Genomic DNA, 15268 nt, shown 5'->3' with positions numbered 1-15268 from the left:
AAATAATGTCTGTTCTGTAGGCTATTGGAAAAAATAAATTAACAAATGAGCTAATTAACAAAAAATACCTCTTGTGTAGCAAAAATTATTCAAAATGTACCAAAAACGAACAAACATGTCAATAGACTATCTTTACTTTCAGTATCCAGGTGGCTTTTCAGATCCCTTGCACCTCCATTGGACACCGAGACATTTGTGCACAAGGCCTCCCATGTGTCTCAACCCCGTCTGAAAGCGGGGAAACTCTTGTAAATCGTCGGTAAACATACATTTGCGCTTTTGCATGTTGTTGGCGTACTGACAGCCACGCTATCTATATTCTGATTAAGAACAGGGCTGCCCGCACTGACGCGGCTCAGGGATTACGTCACACGCAGCGTCGTGCGCAGTGCCCTAGCGCCTGTAAATTTAATGGTCCAATTAAGGTAATTTTAAAAATCAGGACATTTCCTCACTTTCTAAAAAAAACCCGGAACACCCGGGACAGGACGTGAAATACGGATATGTCCCGGGAAATACGGACGTTTGGTCACCCTAGTTAAAACATGACTCAAATTTGTTTTTTTATTCTCAAAAATAATAGATCTTTTTTGAACAGCAGTAATAAAGACATGCTTGCTTGATATGGCTGCTTTGTCATGTTTACATTTTAACATGCTGCTATATCTGTGTTAATTGTGCTTTAGTGTTCGCTGTGTCCATAAATTTAACTTGGTGGTTGAATTGTGGAGAATCTAAGCTTTCCAACGATGTCTAACATGTCTATATTGGTAAACATTTTACTGGTGTAAATTTTTATGCATTCTGAGTTATTAGTCGTAAACGCTTCAAAAGGGGTCGACGGCGATCTGTTTTAAAGGTGGGTTTTGAGAGGGTAATGAAATCATGCACAATATCTTATAGTTAACTTCCCTTGATGTTCAAGGAAAGTATAACTTTCCTTAAATATCAATTTAATTTCCCCTCTTTATTTGTGTAATCAGGACACAGTGGTAAACACTGAGTTATATCCAATTTACTGTGTTATGATTGAATCCCATACAGAGGATTGAGGCCAAAGAGGGCTGAGATGAAACCACAGATACCATCACCCTTACTCTGTCTTAGTCTCTTGTTTCCACTTTTGTGGAGCAACGAACAGCACAACAGGGAGCCGTGAAGTAGATTGATTACACTTGTGATCACTCGTCTCAGATAATGTCCTTCCTTGTAATCATGCATTGTGCCTCTGCACTCTACAGATGAGATTATCATCAGAAGCTTTATCACTGTCTTATCCTGAATGCCACCCTAATTGGACAGATTACCTTTTTTTGTTTGGGGATTTGATGTCCTGTACCTCTCCGTGTCATTGAACAGAAATGGCTTTGAACATCAGTTTTTACTGTTCCTTCTGTTTCTGTCTTAGATGTGTCGCCTTTACCTTAAACAAGAGATATGATGTCTTATTGTCTGAGACTTGCACTTCGGAAATATTCACAGTTGTCATTTGTAACGTGATACTAATCAAGCAACAAAAAGTTTTCCAATTCAAGCAGTTCTTTATCAAATCACATACTAGGTGCTACTGTACCTGAAATCACCAAGATGAGAGCTTAATTGTTCTTGGCTACTATTGATTTTGAGGTTTTTTGTTACATCCAAATTGGTCAAAATCAGAAGCGAACCCCAACGTCATGGAAATAAGTTCAGGTTTCATTGCTACATTCCTTTTTAATCAACAGTAATTGTAAGTACAAATTTTGCCATCTAGATAGGAAATGACATTGCATCTATATGGTGTGTGCAAAATATAGTAATTATATAAAAAAAACTTCTATAACTTTAGGTAACCATAATTAACAGCATTTACGGTGGAGCAGCCGATGTAGCAAACAGTGGAGAAAGTTTTCTGAAAGTCATCTGAACTGCTCTGTAGTTATTGGCTAGGATGCATATCAGTGAATAGCTACAGGGGTCCTAACTGACCTGTTAAAGCTGTCTTGGTAATTGTTTTCATTGTCAAAGCCTGTGTGCCACCACCTTACATCCTCCTTCATTCCCAAATTTGTCACTATACTAGAACACAAACAAAGATCCTGTTAGAGAGGTGTTAGGGAAACGGATGGGAATCCTTTGTGGTGATTAAGTGTGGCATTATGTAAATACGCCTATCTGGTGCTAATTGCCTCCGCTAGCAGGATGAGAATATCAGACGTGAGGGAAACAATTCACTACTTCTCCAAGCAAAAAGAAACTGTAATGACACCTGGCATTTTATGCCATCTCTACTGCAATCTGCAAGCAGTTTCAGCTTATCTGCACTTTATAGACAAGGAAACATTAAGCTTCTCTTTCTGCAAAATCCCTAGTTTGTCTAATTTGGGGATAATGCTCATCTGTTTAAAAAATCTATCAAATTAATGGTTCAATGGATTTGTTTTAATATGAAAATAAAACAAGCAATTACAGCAAGTTAATAATACCATAATGACAACTAAATTAAACATTATGTAAAAGTGTTTGGAATTTGCAATAAATACTTAATACAGTATACTGAATATATACAAGTAATTTAATAGTGTGCCTCCTTCTGTAATTACCATTTCTTATTTCCAGCCCATAAAAGGTATTTTATCAAAGCACCCAAGTGGTTTGGGTTCAATTAGCAAATGGATAGCAGTGTTACTGTATGCTCATGCCAGCTTGGCCATTTTGCTAAGAATACCACCTTACATTCTACCCCTTCCCCCAAAAAACAATTACCAGCTATAACCAAATAAGCTGTTCACCCATAAGTTACACCTGACTAAATGCAGATTTTGTCCATAATTGCATTCACTCCTTGCATTTTACACAGTACCCATATCTAGGATGGTAAAATCTTTCAAATTAAGCACTAGGATTAGCTATGCATGTGTAAATCCTTTAAACAAATAAACCCTACTTCTATCAATAACCTTGAAGTGGCCAATTAGCTCCCCTTAAAGTCGGTTTCAGAACTTTGCAGCACAGTCGCATAGAAGAGATGAAACAAGACTTTTAGCATAATCGTCTCACATCCAGGCATTATCCTTTGATCAAATAGGAATACTCTGCGGATCTAATTTCACGCAGAAGTGATCATAAGCATAACAGCAGTTAAAGATGGAGCTGGAGAAGCTGCTGCAGAGGCAGTGTTCCATCAAAAGGCTGAATCTTTGGAGTGAGACCAGTAAGAACACAGAAATGATATTTACTCAACTCGGGAAATAGCTTAATTTAAGTCAGCTTACATATTTAGAGTGCTCTGCAAAAGTATTCATACCCCATTTTTACATGTTGTCACTTTACAATAAGGACGCTCATTACATATACAGTATATATGCTGTTAGGAATAACAAAGTAAGAAATTTGATTTCAAATTAAATTTGTTTATTTATATGGTAATGATTCACAACACGTCATCTCAAGGCCCTTTACTTAGAAAGTTCAATCAAATCATTCAAATAAATTGGTTAAAACCTTTTCTATATGAGAAAACTCATCAGTTCGCATCAAGTCGAATAGTTGCTGTATTCACTCTCCCTCAAAATTTAGTTAATTTATATAACGCCAAATCATAACACAGGTCATCTCAAGACACTTTACAGAGACAATTTAGTCAAATTGTTTTAAAGTTCAAATAGTTTTCTAAGGAAACCCAGTTGGATGAGCTTGTGGAGACAGTTGACATTTGCTTACATTTTGTAGTTGACTCAGCAGCAATCCCACATATCAAGCATGCATGCCGCGACAGCTGAGAAGAAAAACTCCCTTTTAACAGGAATACACCTCCAGCAGAACCATGTTCATTGGTACGGATCCATAGATACTTTCAATGTTAGAAAAGGTTACATTAAACTATTTCCATGTGACTTATCTAGAAAAAAGGATGGAAAAGAGTGCACACAGTTAGTCACTCTCATAGGTGAGCCCAGAGCTGTCTAGGACAGAAACTAAAAAAATAAAGAAGGCCCAACATTATGATCTATAATGGAAATTGGTAATAGCAGCAGCCCAGCTGATGCCTCCATCTGTGGTGTCAGAGACAAACATAGTGCCAGGTGAGATGAAGCTACTATGATGAAGAAAAGCAACTCTCAAATACTGTAGATTTGGAGTAGAATCAAGCAGAACAATAAAAAGTGGTCACTATGTCCTCCAGAAACCCAAGCCTATAGCAGCATAACTATAAAGATAGTGCAGGATAAGAGCCATTCTAATTATAGATCTGCCTACCCTTCTACTATTAGAAATTCTTGGAACAACTAGTTCCACAGCAGAGTGGGAGTAAAGTGCTCTGTTAGGAACATGAGGAACAATCAGATCTCTGATATAAGAATAGAGATGGGTTAATTATGGCTTTATAAATGAGAATGACATTTTTTAAATGTATTCTGCATTTAACAGGAGGCCAAGGAAGGGAATATAAAACAGGAAAAACGTGATCTTTCTTTTTTATTTATCTCAGGACTCTGGCTGTGGCATTTGCATCAGGTGGTTTTACAGTTGGATATAGATTTTGTGGATTTTCTGGTAGGAAATACCTGCAATAGTCCAGCCTTGATGTAACAAATACGTTGACATTTTTTTTAGCATCCCTGCTGTGCAAGCTATTTCTAATTTTTCAATATTCTAGAGATGAAACAAAAGAATTCAGGAAACCTTTTTGCTATGGGATTTAAATGACCATTCTTGATCAAAAATAAAACGAAGGTTTTTTTTTTTTTATGCAAGATACAACTTAAGATACAAAATACGATTTCTAAGGTGATAAAGTGTGGAGTTGTTTGAAAAGATTTCCCACTCTAGAAGCCAAAAGCTTTGGCTGGATGTATATGAAAAAGACCAGCTATCTTAGCAGCCATAGTGTTTTCATACAATTCATGTTGATTGATTTAATAACTCCCCTCTTTATCAGGTCATATTAATTAACACATGTCAGCTTGTTTATAGCCGGAGAGTCACCTTCTGATAACTCAGCACCTAGATGATATAGTAGATTGCCCCTCCAATCATTGAGAGGACATTAGCAGTTCATTTCTCAACTAATTGCTGCCCTGGTTTCTGATGAGATGAGGAGCTAGAACTAAACGTAAAAAAAATAAGAAGAAATAAGAAGAAATGAGCACCCCTGATCGATTTTTAAACAAAATCCTTTGTTTTTAATGCTTACTTGTCCACACTGGATGAAAACATTTGCTGCAAACACAAAAATCTGTTTATGCTAGACATAACAAATCTGTGTGTCTACAGATAACAAATCTATTAGACCCAAGGACAACAGGTAATAGAGTAATCTACAATCCGGTTATGGCAATTAAATATGAAAGCAGCAGTGCATTCATGAAGTGACACTCTACCACTTCTGCTGCTCAACAAAAAACACAAAGAGGAGAGCTAACATGTGGAGCTCCTCTGCCTTTGTCCTCTTAAAATAGCCGTCCTTGTACTGAACGATCACAGCAAGAGATTGGATAATAAACACACATAAAAAGGCATCCAATGAATTTCACAGCATATTGAGAGAGGTGATACACTTTGAGCGAGTTGTGCAATAAAGGGAGTACTCCGCTCAAGATTGGTGCTCAAAGAGGAAAATTGGCAGAATTCATCAAATGTTCTGCCAACATTAAACCTCAGCAGTGGCACGTTGGGTCTTTAATGTGAAAGATAGCCCAGGGGGCCTTGTGGGGTGTGTTTTATGTGGTTGGAGGGGTTAAAGGAGGCCTGTGCATTGGTTTATGTAGAGATGTTGAGGTGATTTTCAGATTTCCCTGGTGGCATCACCACTCTCTCTTTCTGTTTCATGTCACTGGAGCGTTGCTGGAGTCACTGGGACAGTAACGGTGACTGTCGACAAATGATTTATGCAGTCATAAGGGCTGTACTGTAGCATATCTCTGCCCGTATTTTATTCTGACACTTATTATTGAAATGAGACATTTGGGTGTAAAGAGTAACTCAATCCATTCTTTTACTCAGTGTATAAAGTACAAGTCATGTTCACATTGAATTTCCTCTCTCTCATATTTGCAAAGTCTTTTGGGAGTATTTCATTTCATTTCTCATGTAAATAATCTTATTCTTGCCTGTATATAGCTTTTAAAGATGAAAATGCTTATTCATTGTCATACGCTGATGGGAGAATTACAGCAACCTGACAGTGTTCTTCATTCAGGCGGCATTGAACTTCTATAAGCAGATCATTGTAATCTCCTCTACCATTGCAAAGGTTCAGATGAGGAAATCTAACCATGTTTTTTTCATTATACAAGGAAACTGTCATTTCATTCTAGAATGTAAATCAAACTTTGGTTCAGTTAGGTCTCATGTGGTTTGTACGGAAGAGGATTAGGGCCACTTTTTTTTTTTCAGTATAGCATGGGAAAAAAGTCAGAATTCTGACTTGAATCTTTTTTATTGTCAGAATTCAGTCAGAATTCTGAGATTAAAGTCAGAATTCTGAGAAAAAGGTAAGAATTCTGACTTAAAAATGGTTTAAACCATTTCTGAAATGCTTCCTAAAACTCTACGGTTGCATATTTCCACTGTTGTTTTAATGATTTATCTTTAGTAATACGTAAGGTAGTAGAACACCTCCTTGCCATAACCCTAATCTTTAGGACCCACCACAATTCTTACATGAAGAGAATGTATATATTATATTATTATGCAATTATGAAGAAATAAATACATGATAATAAAGCAATGGTGTATACAGGGCAGTTATGTGCAATGGGAAGATGGAGGAAGGCAACAAACTAAAGAAGGAAAGATGTTCACCGTCGTCTTTTCAGTGATAAATACAGCACAGCTTGCTTGTCTCAACATCTGTTTGCTGGATATGCTTCACACTTGGTAGTTTTACTGCTATGATCCTGAAGAAAATCTGGGCTGAGTTTTATTTGGTTTGAAAAAGAAGGGAGGATATTTGTTTTCTGTTGGCTTTCAGCACACACACAGAATATTTTAGTCCAAGCTGCAGGCATGCTTAAATATTCAGTTTGCTTGGAATTACTATCAGAAAGAATTAATATTAGCTTTCTAGAAAATCATGCTTGTTAGTAACCACTATCTGTTCACAAGTGTAATAAACAATAATGCAGCCAAGTAATATTAATAACTAATTCAATATTATACCTTAAGCAGGCCAATGCTGTTAATATTCTTTAAATTCATTGATCTGTCAGAGAACTCTTTCTTTTTCTAACTAGCAGTAAAAGGAAAATTTTAAAGATAAGTATAAACAGTAGGTATTTTCTTTGTCACTTTCTGAAATATTTGTTTACAGGATATACCATATACAAATATGATTTTAACAACAAGTCACAAAATCAGACATCTTGTGACCAAACATGTTCAGCTCAAATCAGCTTCTAAAACAGTTTTATTAAATCCAAATTTTTATCAATTCCTTCCATTCCTATACAATCAGATAAAGCTGGCAGATTGTAATACTACTTTATAATGAATTACGGTCAAATTAAGATAATCATATCACTATCCTGAGTCTGCATGAGGTGATAACAGAATTATTGGGTATTCAGATAACAGAATCAGAAACAGGAAAAATAGGAAACCCCAGTACACTTATTATTTTTTTTATTATTATTTGTTTATTTGACAGGGACAGTACAATTAAACATTGCAACCAAACAGTTGGCCGATGTTCAAGTACATAAGGCTTGTAGCCATGGGCTAATTTGCAGCCTTCGTCCCTGGTTAGGCTTTTAAAAGGTGTTAGCATTAAGGGGGAGGGAGGTTAGTAACGACACACAGATGCATAAAAAAAAAAACAAGAGAAGTAAAAACAAAAAAAGCCAGTTTAGTGCTCACACTCTTGATTGTCTTTGAGCCATTTTTTCAATCTTGTGGAGAAAAGTGAAATATCAGTCTGTGACTTAAGCTGCAGAGGCATCTACAAAAGTAAAACAAGGGTAGAGCAGTTAAGTCCGGCCATTGGATGAAACAATGACTGAGCTACACAGAGAGAACAAAGGAGACTGAAAAAAACTCGGAATCCTTGAAAGCATATTATTAATCCATTTTCCCAACAGCTCCCAGGAAGACGGAGTTTCTCAGCTGGAATCCCCTCGACATCACAGAGCTACACAAATTGGTGCACAGTAGAGAAGCAGTTTTTTGTGTGTATGTTTGTTTTTTTTACTTGCCATATGGACACATAGGCGATTGTAGTTATTTATTTTGCCCCTATGTTAATTCCTTTATATATTGGACTCTAAACTGTGCAGTTAAAAAAATGTTCAGTGAATGTGGACCATAGGAGGATACATATTTTCCAAAATGAAACCTTTTTCAGAATGAGAGAAGGATCCATACCTAAGCATCATGTGACAAATGATTGGGTCTAGAAAAAAACAACATCACTGCAGCGCAGGGAGAACAATGAAAAAGTATAATAGACCATGTACTGTAGTGTTTTTTTCTTTTGTTCCCAACCCACTAGTCATCTGTCCAGGTTAATCAAGCTTAAGCTCTTCCAATTCTGATTATCTTTATTATTCACATTCATTCTCAATTTTCAGTGCATTTCTATGTAATAGTAAATAAAAAAACAAACCTACATAAACACAGAGAAGGTTCAACAGATGACAACATACTTAGGAAAAAGCTCCCCAAACAAGGTCAAAAATGAAAAATGCAACTCTAAGCAGCTGACATCATTGCTCAAAACTCCCAGCTATTCCATCTACGGGGCTCCACACAGCTGAGTAGACCCTAACAGTGAGGGGTCATGTTGCCTCTTCCCAAAAGATGAGGCCCTAGATCAGGATTCTAACTGGCAGCCATAAGCACAGCACTCCTGGGGTTGGATGACCTACATATTTAACTTTCTCCATCTGTCTGTACACACTTGCATCTCTGCAGGCTGCCACTCAAACCAGCAGGTGATGGCACTCAGCAGACACAGTAGGCTGTCTGTAACGGAGGCTTACTGCCTGCACACAGCACCCAAGGCTGAACAAAGAGGAGCATAAGGTGCTGCTACGATCCTGATCACATCGTAAACCTCAGATTTAAACACAAAAGCAATTCATTAAGATTCAAACAGCTCCGTGCAAACTGCAAAGTTAGAGCATGCAGTTATTTCAGGGGCATAGAGCTAATGGACTATTAGTGTTTGCTGCCTTAGGCTTGCTTTCTCCCTTTGCAGAGGAAGTATATTAATCGTTTCTATTTGTGACTCCTTGAAAGCTGCTGGCGGTGTTTGTCCCCCCTGTAACAAAAAAAAGCAACCAAAGCAGAGTCTGATGTGGCTGAAGTTGTCATGTTAACAGATAAACAGACTGCACTTTCCAACTACCATCACTATATTAATCTGCCCCCAGTCACTGGCAATATTGATAGGATGGCAGCAGTTGATGAGACAGCAGCAGTGATAAAGGAGGCACCTGAAGAAAGGCACAAAGCTGCTTCATGTTTGTTCCACTATGCTTGTCTTCTAGCCTAGAGGATAAATGATAAGATGGAACGGAGGTAAGAGCATCTCCAAGTCCGTGTTACGCTGTAGGCAACAGCAGCCTCAGAGTAAGAGCACTGATTGGAAAAAAAGAGTGACTTTTCCCAAAGTTAGGTTTGTAGTTTAGCAATAGCTTAGGACATCTTTAACTGTTGTTTGACATTAACCAGAGCTAAGACATACTTCCTTCCTCTGCCAAAAACAACCTTATTTTATTTGGTTTTTGGCAGCTGAGGGACTTTGCAACTGAGAAATGAAGGAAACAGAAAAAAAGTGGCTTGATTCTTCTGTAACACTATGCTAAGCTGGTTGACTGCGTTTGTTGTTGGGAAGCGGGTGTTTGTCTCAGGGGCTTTAAATGAAAACACATTTCTCTCCTGGCAGCAGCCGCATCATATCCCCATGCAAACAGCCAGCAGATGTGTCTTGATCCAGGATTCCCGTCTCGCCGTCCCATTTTCTTCCAACTTCACATTTACCTGATCGACTCCCATCCCAATCGGTGAACAAATGATCTCTCCTGAGTAACTGCCATTGTTTGGTTCCAGGCTGATAAGATAATTCATGTTGACTTGCTGCATATGGAGCAGTTGGGGACATGAAGCAGCTGTGAGGTTGCTTTGGACCCGCTGACGGCTGCAGCTGCAGCTGCTGAACAATTTGTTGCAAATGATTTTGGTAGCCAAATTCTTTACATGAATCTAGTTTGTATTATCATATTTGCATTCTTACTGCTGGTTTGTGTTTATGTAACTTAAATGCTATTTTAGAGGGATGATTAAGGATGTGCTGACCCAGGATGTGTGAAATGCCCTGTGCTGTTTTATGTTTAAGATTCCAGAATTTCCATCGATTCTTTCTCATCTGCATTCGCTGGATCTCGTTTTAACGCAGACAAAACCAGAATCCTGGTAATAATCTCTAAACTTAATTATCTTAAAAACATATAGAACATATAGGACATTTATAAGAAGGCGAAGATTCTCAGTCATCCAGGTCATACTCATTCCCAAAAAAAAGAGTTAAAAACAATCCACTGGACTTTGTTTTCCAAGTCTGAAGACGTTTCGCTTCCCATCCAGGAATCCAGGATGAACGGGTCCGTCCCGTTCCAAAGGGGTGGACCCGTTCGTCCTGGATTCCAATTTTCATGTTTTCAAAACAATAACAAGGTTTTGATGGGCTACTGTATCAAACCTCGAACTCAACGCTATTCCTGACATTTTGAATTGGGTGGGAAACAAAATCATCTTCAAACTTGGAAACAAAGTCCAGTGGACTGTTTTTAACTTTTTTTTTTTGGAACATTTATAAGAGTCACTGATATCTTAAATCATCAGTAACCTGTTGTAACAGAGACTGAATGTGTAAAAAGTTGTAGTGAGGGAATGCAATTCTCATCATGGCTGTGTACATAATGCAGCAGGTTTGTTGCATATTTGCAAGAAGTTAATCACTGGCTGTTAGTCATTATTATTATGTGTTTTGATTATACTAAAGATTCAATTATGGTGAAAAACATCAGATCCCTCTCTGACTGATCAGCAGCTTTAGTGTCAGTGACTAGTTAAACTAAATATATTGTAAATTGAGACAACATGAAAGTAAGATATAATAATACAAGATAAGTAACATATGAAATAACTTATAATCTTTTTGTGGCATTTAACTTTAAAACTGGGAAAATGTTCCTTTAATGGATAACGGGTTAATGGTGGGAAAGCGGCAACAAGGTTAATAGAAATCAGTTTAAAAACCTGACTTGATGACATGTTCCGCAGACAGAATTTTTGATCTCTTCTATAAACATATCTTAAAGATCTTCCATCCCATCTGTGAGACACCTACACATCTTGACAGTTTAACAATGCTTATTGCATTCAAGCGGGCAAAATAAATATGGCAAAGTCCTTCATGCAGGACTTAAGACTGCTTAATATTCATGCTATTATTTGGGATTAATTGCTCCATCTGGCTCTGTTCAAATTCAGTAAATAAAAACAAAAACAAACTCACACTCCCCCTCCTTCTGTTCTCCTTTACATGTTTGCTGTTTTTATTGTGGCTGTCAAGTACGATTCCTGAACGGTGTGGCTTGGAGGAGGAGGAGGCTGGACCAGACAGTCAGTACCGGAGGGAGAGCTGGGAAATGTGATCATTTTTCTTGGGTTCTGTCAAACGCTATAGGCTGCCTCATTTGTCAGTTCGGCTCCTTTGTTTCCACCAGGCTGGATGTTGTAGGATTAGGCTGAGGAGCAGGAAACAGAAACGCAAAGAAAAAAAAAATACGAGGGACAGTTAAAGCTAAATATTATAGTGCTCAATGATTCTTTAATGCGTTACAAAATTCAAAAATATTTGATGTAGTTTTTCATACATACTGAGTTGTCAAAAAATGAAGAATATATGCAAAAGAGGGGAAGGACGGAATAGGGGAGGCTGTTAAACTACACACACTTTCTTTCCTTTTTTTCCCTCCAAATCGTCTTGCAGTTTCACTTGAGTACTGTTGACCCAGTTTATCTCCCACGCAGGTGATTAATGCAACTTCACAGCAAACAAAGGTCACCTCTGGAGACATTGGAGCAGGTCAGAGCACAACTAGAGCTAAAGGAGGCGTCTATGAGGAATGTTACAGCTCAGATAATAAAATCTTCCTGGTGGAGCATCACTAAGTCTCTGGGGATCCAAGTAGAGTATTAAAAGAAACAGGAAAAGATGGACACAATTTAGGCTTCAGAATAACATGTTTAAAAAATATATATTTTTTGAAAACATCCATAAATTGATTAAATCTGTGTCATTATTGTATTTTTGTATCAACAATTCAAGATGCTTAACACCAAAACACCAATACAGTTAAGTGCATCACAGGAACAGATTTACACCTAGAGTAATAGGAGGAAATGGGAAATGAACCTGCAGCTTTTGCATTGCAGGATACCCTTCCTACCAAGCCACAGTCACCTCATGCAGAAATCTCTATAGTGTCTCCAACCATGCAGGTTACCCCTGCCTGTCCTGCTTTTCCAGACTGCATGCTGGGCAGGTCATTGTTGTGTCTCCTGTCCTACATATAAATTGTACATTGCAGGCTCATGTCAGGATGATGTAACGGTTCATAAATCAGTTCTGCACCTGCTTCCTCCTCTGGTTCGAACTTTCTTCCAAATATTTTACTAATCTCTATCGGAGAATCGTTCAACAATAACAAGCGCATCAAAACGACATTCAGGCTTCACGCTTAGAGTTACTTAATACATTATCAAGTTAAATAATACATGAAAAGTGTTAAAAATTCACTAAACTCTATCTCGTTCTAATCACTTTTTAAAACAAAAGGTGTTATTTTCTCTTTTTTTAATACTTGCTAGTATTTCTCTGAATGTACTCGCTTCACGTGGCTATGTTTATTACCTTTCCCTCAATTAGGCTTCCAAAAAAGTAAAAACTGCAGAAATCTGAGGGGGTTTCTTTACATTTAAGGTTAAACCCCCATTAGTTTAGATTTATCTTTGAATTTTCCGATATAAACATTCAAAGGTAGAAAGTGCAACAGAAGTGAAAATTCTGTATGCAGTTTTAAATTAATTCAGATTGCAAGTATTTAACATTTTGTAGAAAATGTGAAAAAGGCAAATGGAAATAAATAATAGTAAAATTGCACTCCCTTAATTTTTTAAAGGTCAAATGACTTGCTCAAACCTTTCTCCCTCACTTTTTATTTGGTACACCTCCAAACACAGGACGCAATTTTGGTTGGTAAAAACATAATTCAATAGCATGACTACACATTTGAAAAAGGCTTTGCTAATCAATGATGGTAGCAAAGTTTTTCACATTTACTGCATAAAATCATCATGTATAAAAATGATCTGCTTTAATAGTCAGCAGGTGTTTTGGATTTACAGAAAACGTGTGAAAGTGTCGGCATTCAACTGGGATCCAGAGATCATTTATGCTTGGATGTGTTGAGGATTACTTGATATCATACTGAGCCATTTCCCACTGGGTTTAAATCACTGAGATATGTTTTTGTGACGAGCATGAACAAAGGATTAGTGGTGGAATTTTTCTCAACTCTAAAACAAACAAAGCTCCTCTGTAACAGTTCCCTTCTGGTTGCTTCGTCGGCTGCTTCTGAATTTAGGTCATGGTGTTCTAGTAACAGTAAGGTGATGTGTTTTTATTTCTGCCAGTACTCCCAATAGCTCTGCTTATTTGGATGTTTTTCAGCTGTTTCCTATGCTTCTTCATTTCAAGCATGTGAAGGTAAATGGTTCCTTTAGCTGTTTTTTTTTTTCACCTTGCTTTGTGAGGAAAATACTTTTCTCCAAAGCCACATTTAAATCAACCACTATCTATAATTATGCTGCCTTTGACTTACTTTTTTTAGTTATCTAAATTATAATCTCTGCTTTCAGCAATTCTTCTAAAGCAAGCTCTCCCGAGGTATTCCAGATTCGTGGTTTCGCCTTCAGAGAAATTACTAGGCTAAATGAAGCTATGATTTTCTTTATGTGAGCCAGCTGCAGTGCAAATGGTTTTCAGTCTGACTGAAAAATCTGCTCATTTTGTGGAGATGAGGGTGAAGATGGAATGAGTGAACAGAAGCCATTTGGGCTTTGATCTAATCTTCTGATAATGTTGCATCAAACTCGTAACTTGTATGTGTGTTGAATTGGTGAAGATTTCTCTGTGATTGACTGTTGAGAAGACTTAAAAGGGATTAAAAAAGGAAGACTAATTATTCTATCTGAATGCATCTATGCATGTTGGAGTTGTACAGACAGAGAGAACATGGCAACATTTCAATTACTGACAAAGTTTGAATCCAACCTCATCTGTGGCATTTCAGTCAAAATAAAGCATTTTTTTAAATTGCCTTGGTAAAATGTTTGCAATATTTTCTGTCGTTTTTAGGTAAATGGGAAGGAGTTGTCAAAATCGAGCCATGATGAGACTGTGGAGGCCTTCCGAGCTTCCAGGGACCCTGTCGTTGTGCAGGTCATCAGGCGTACCCCCAGTGGCCGCCCTCACGGCCCCCCTCAGGAAATCCATGTGGTGGATGTTTGCACACAGACAGACATCACCTTTGAGCACATCATGGCGCTGGCAAAACTCCAGCCTTCGACCCCTCCTGTGCCTGATGTCTGTCCCTTCCTGCTCTCTGACAGGTATGTCCAACCTGAACCCAAAGGGATTTGTTTTATCCAGCAGTGCCTTGCAAAGGTACTAAAGGTCTTTTATCAAGCCTTTCAAACTCACCTACAGTTAAATATCACCCAACAATGCCTTTAGCGCCGTGTGTATTAATTTGTCGTGAAATATAAAACTGTCTATCTTTCAACCCAGAAGAAATACACTTGCTTTCAATGCAAATCCATTTCATGATGTTTACGTTTCAGATTACTTCTAAAGGCTGAACCAAGACCAAGACCTATATATTTTTACGACTTAGATATTAGCTTTAAAAGAAAAGTTTCTGACGTGTGCAAATTAGCTGCTAAAAGAGCCTCTTGGTCTACTGACTTTAAGCCGTAATCCTCGTGCTCTGCTTTACATCACTCCTTTCTGGTGGATGTTTTTAATCGGACAAACACAGCACTTTTTAATAAAAATAAAATTGTTTTATAAAACTGATTAATAAACAATGTCATGCTGCAGGNGGTTTGTTGCATATTTGCAAGAAGTTAATCACTGGCTAACTTATTTACTGTTTATGTATTGTTAGTCATTATTATTATGTATTTTGATTATACTAAAGATTCATTAAGGTGAAAA

At 37.6% G+C, this 15268-nt stretch overlaps 1 protein-coding gene across 1 annotated transcript in view; it reads left to right on the top strand.

The window, feature by feature from the left end:
* Nucleotides 1-14661, top strand: part of LOC107104053 (PDZ domain-containing protein 4-like) — a gene marked incomplete at its 3' end in the record, with an annotated part of 51394 nt that extends 36733 nt beyond the window's left edge. The window contains exon 2 of the mRNA XM_015403965.1: nt 14408-14661. Coding sequence (XP_015259451.1) covers nt 14408-14661 — 254 coding nt within the window. The remainder of the gene's footprint in view (nt 1-14407) is intronic.
* Nucleotides 14662-15268: the final 607 nt, after the last annotated feature.

This window comes from Cyprinodon variegatus, unplaced genomic scaffold (genome assembly GCF_000732505.1).
Source record: "Cyprinodon variegatus isolate N-32 unplaced genomic scaffold, C_variegatus-1.0 Scaffold1601, whole genome shotgun sequence".
NCBI classification, from domain to species: domain Eukaryota; kingdom Metazoa; phylum Chordata; class Actinopteri; order Cyprinodontiformes; family Cyprinodontidae; genus Cyprinodon; species Cyprinodon variegatus.
Note: the sequence above shows the minus strand (reverse complement) of the source record. Positions and strands in the feature narration are given on the sequence as shown.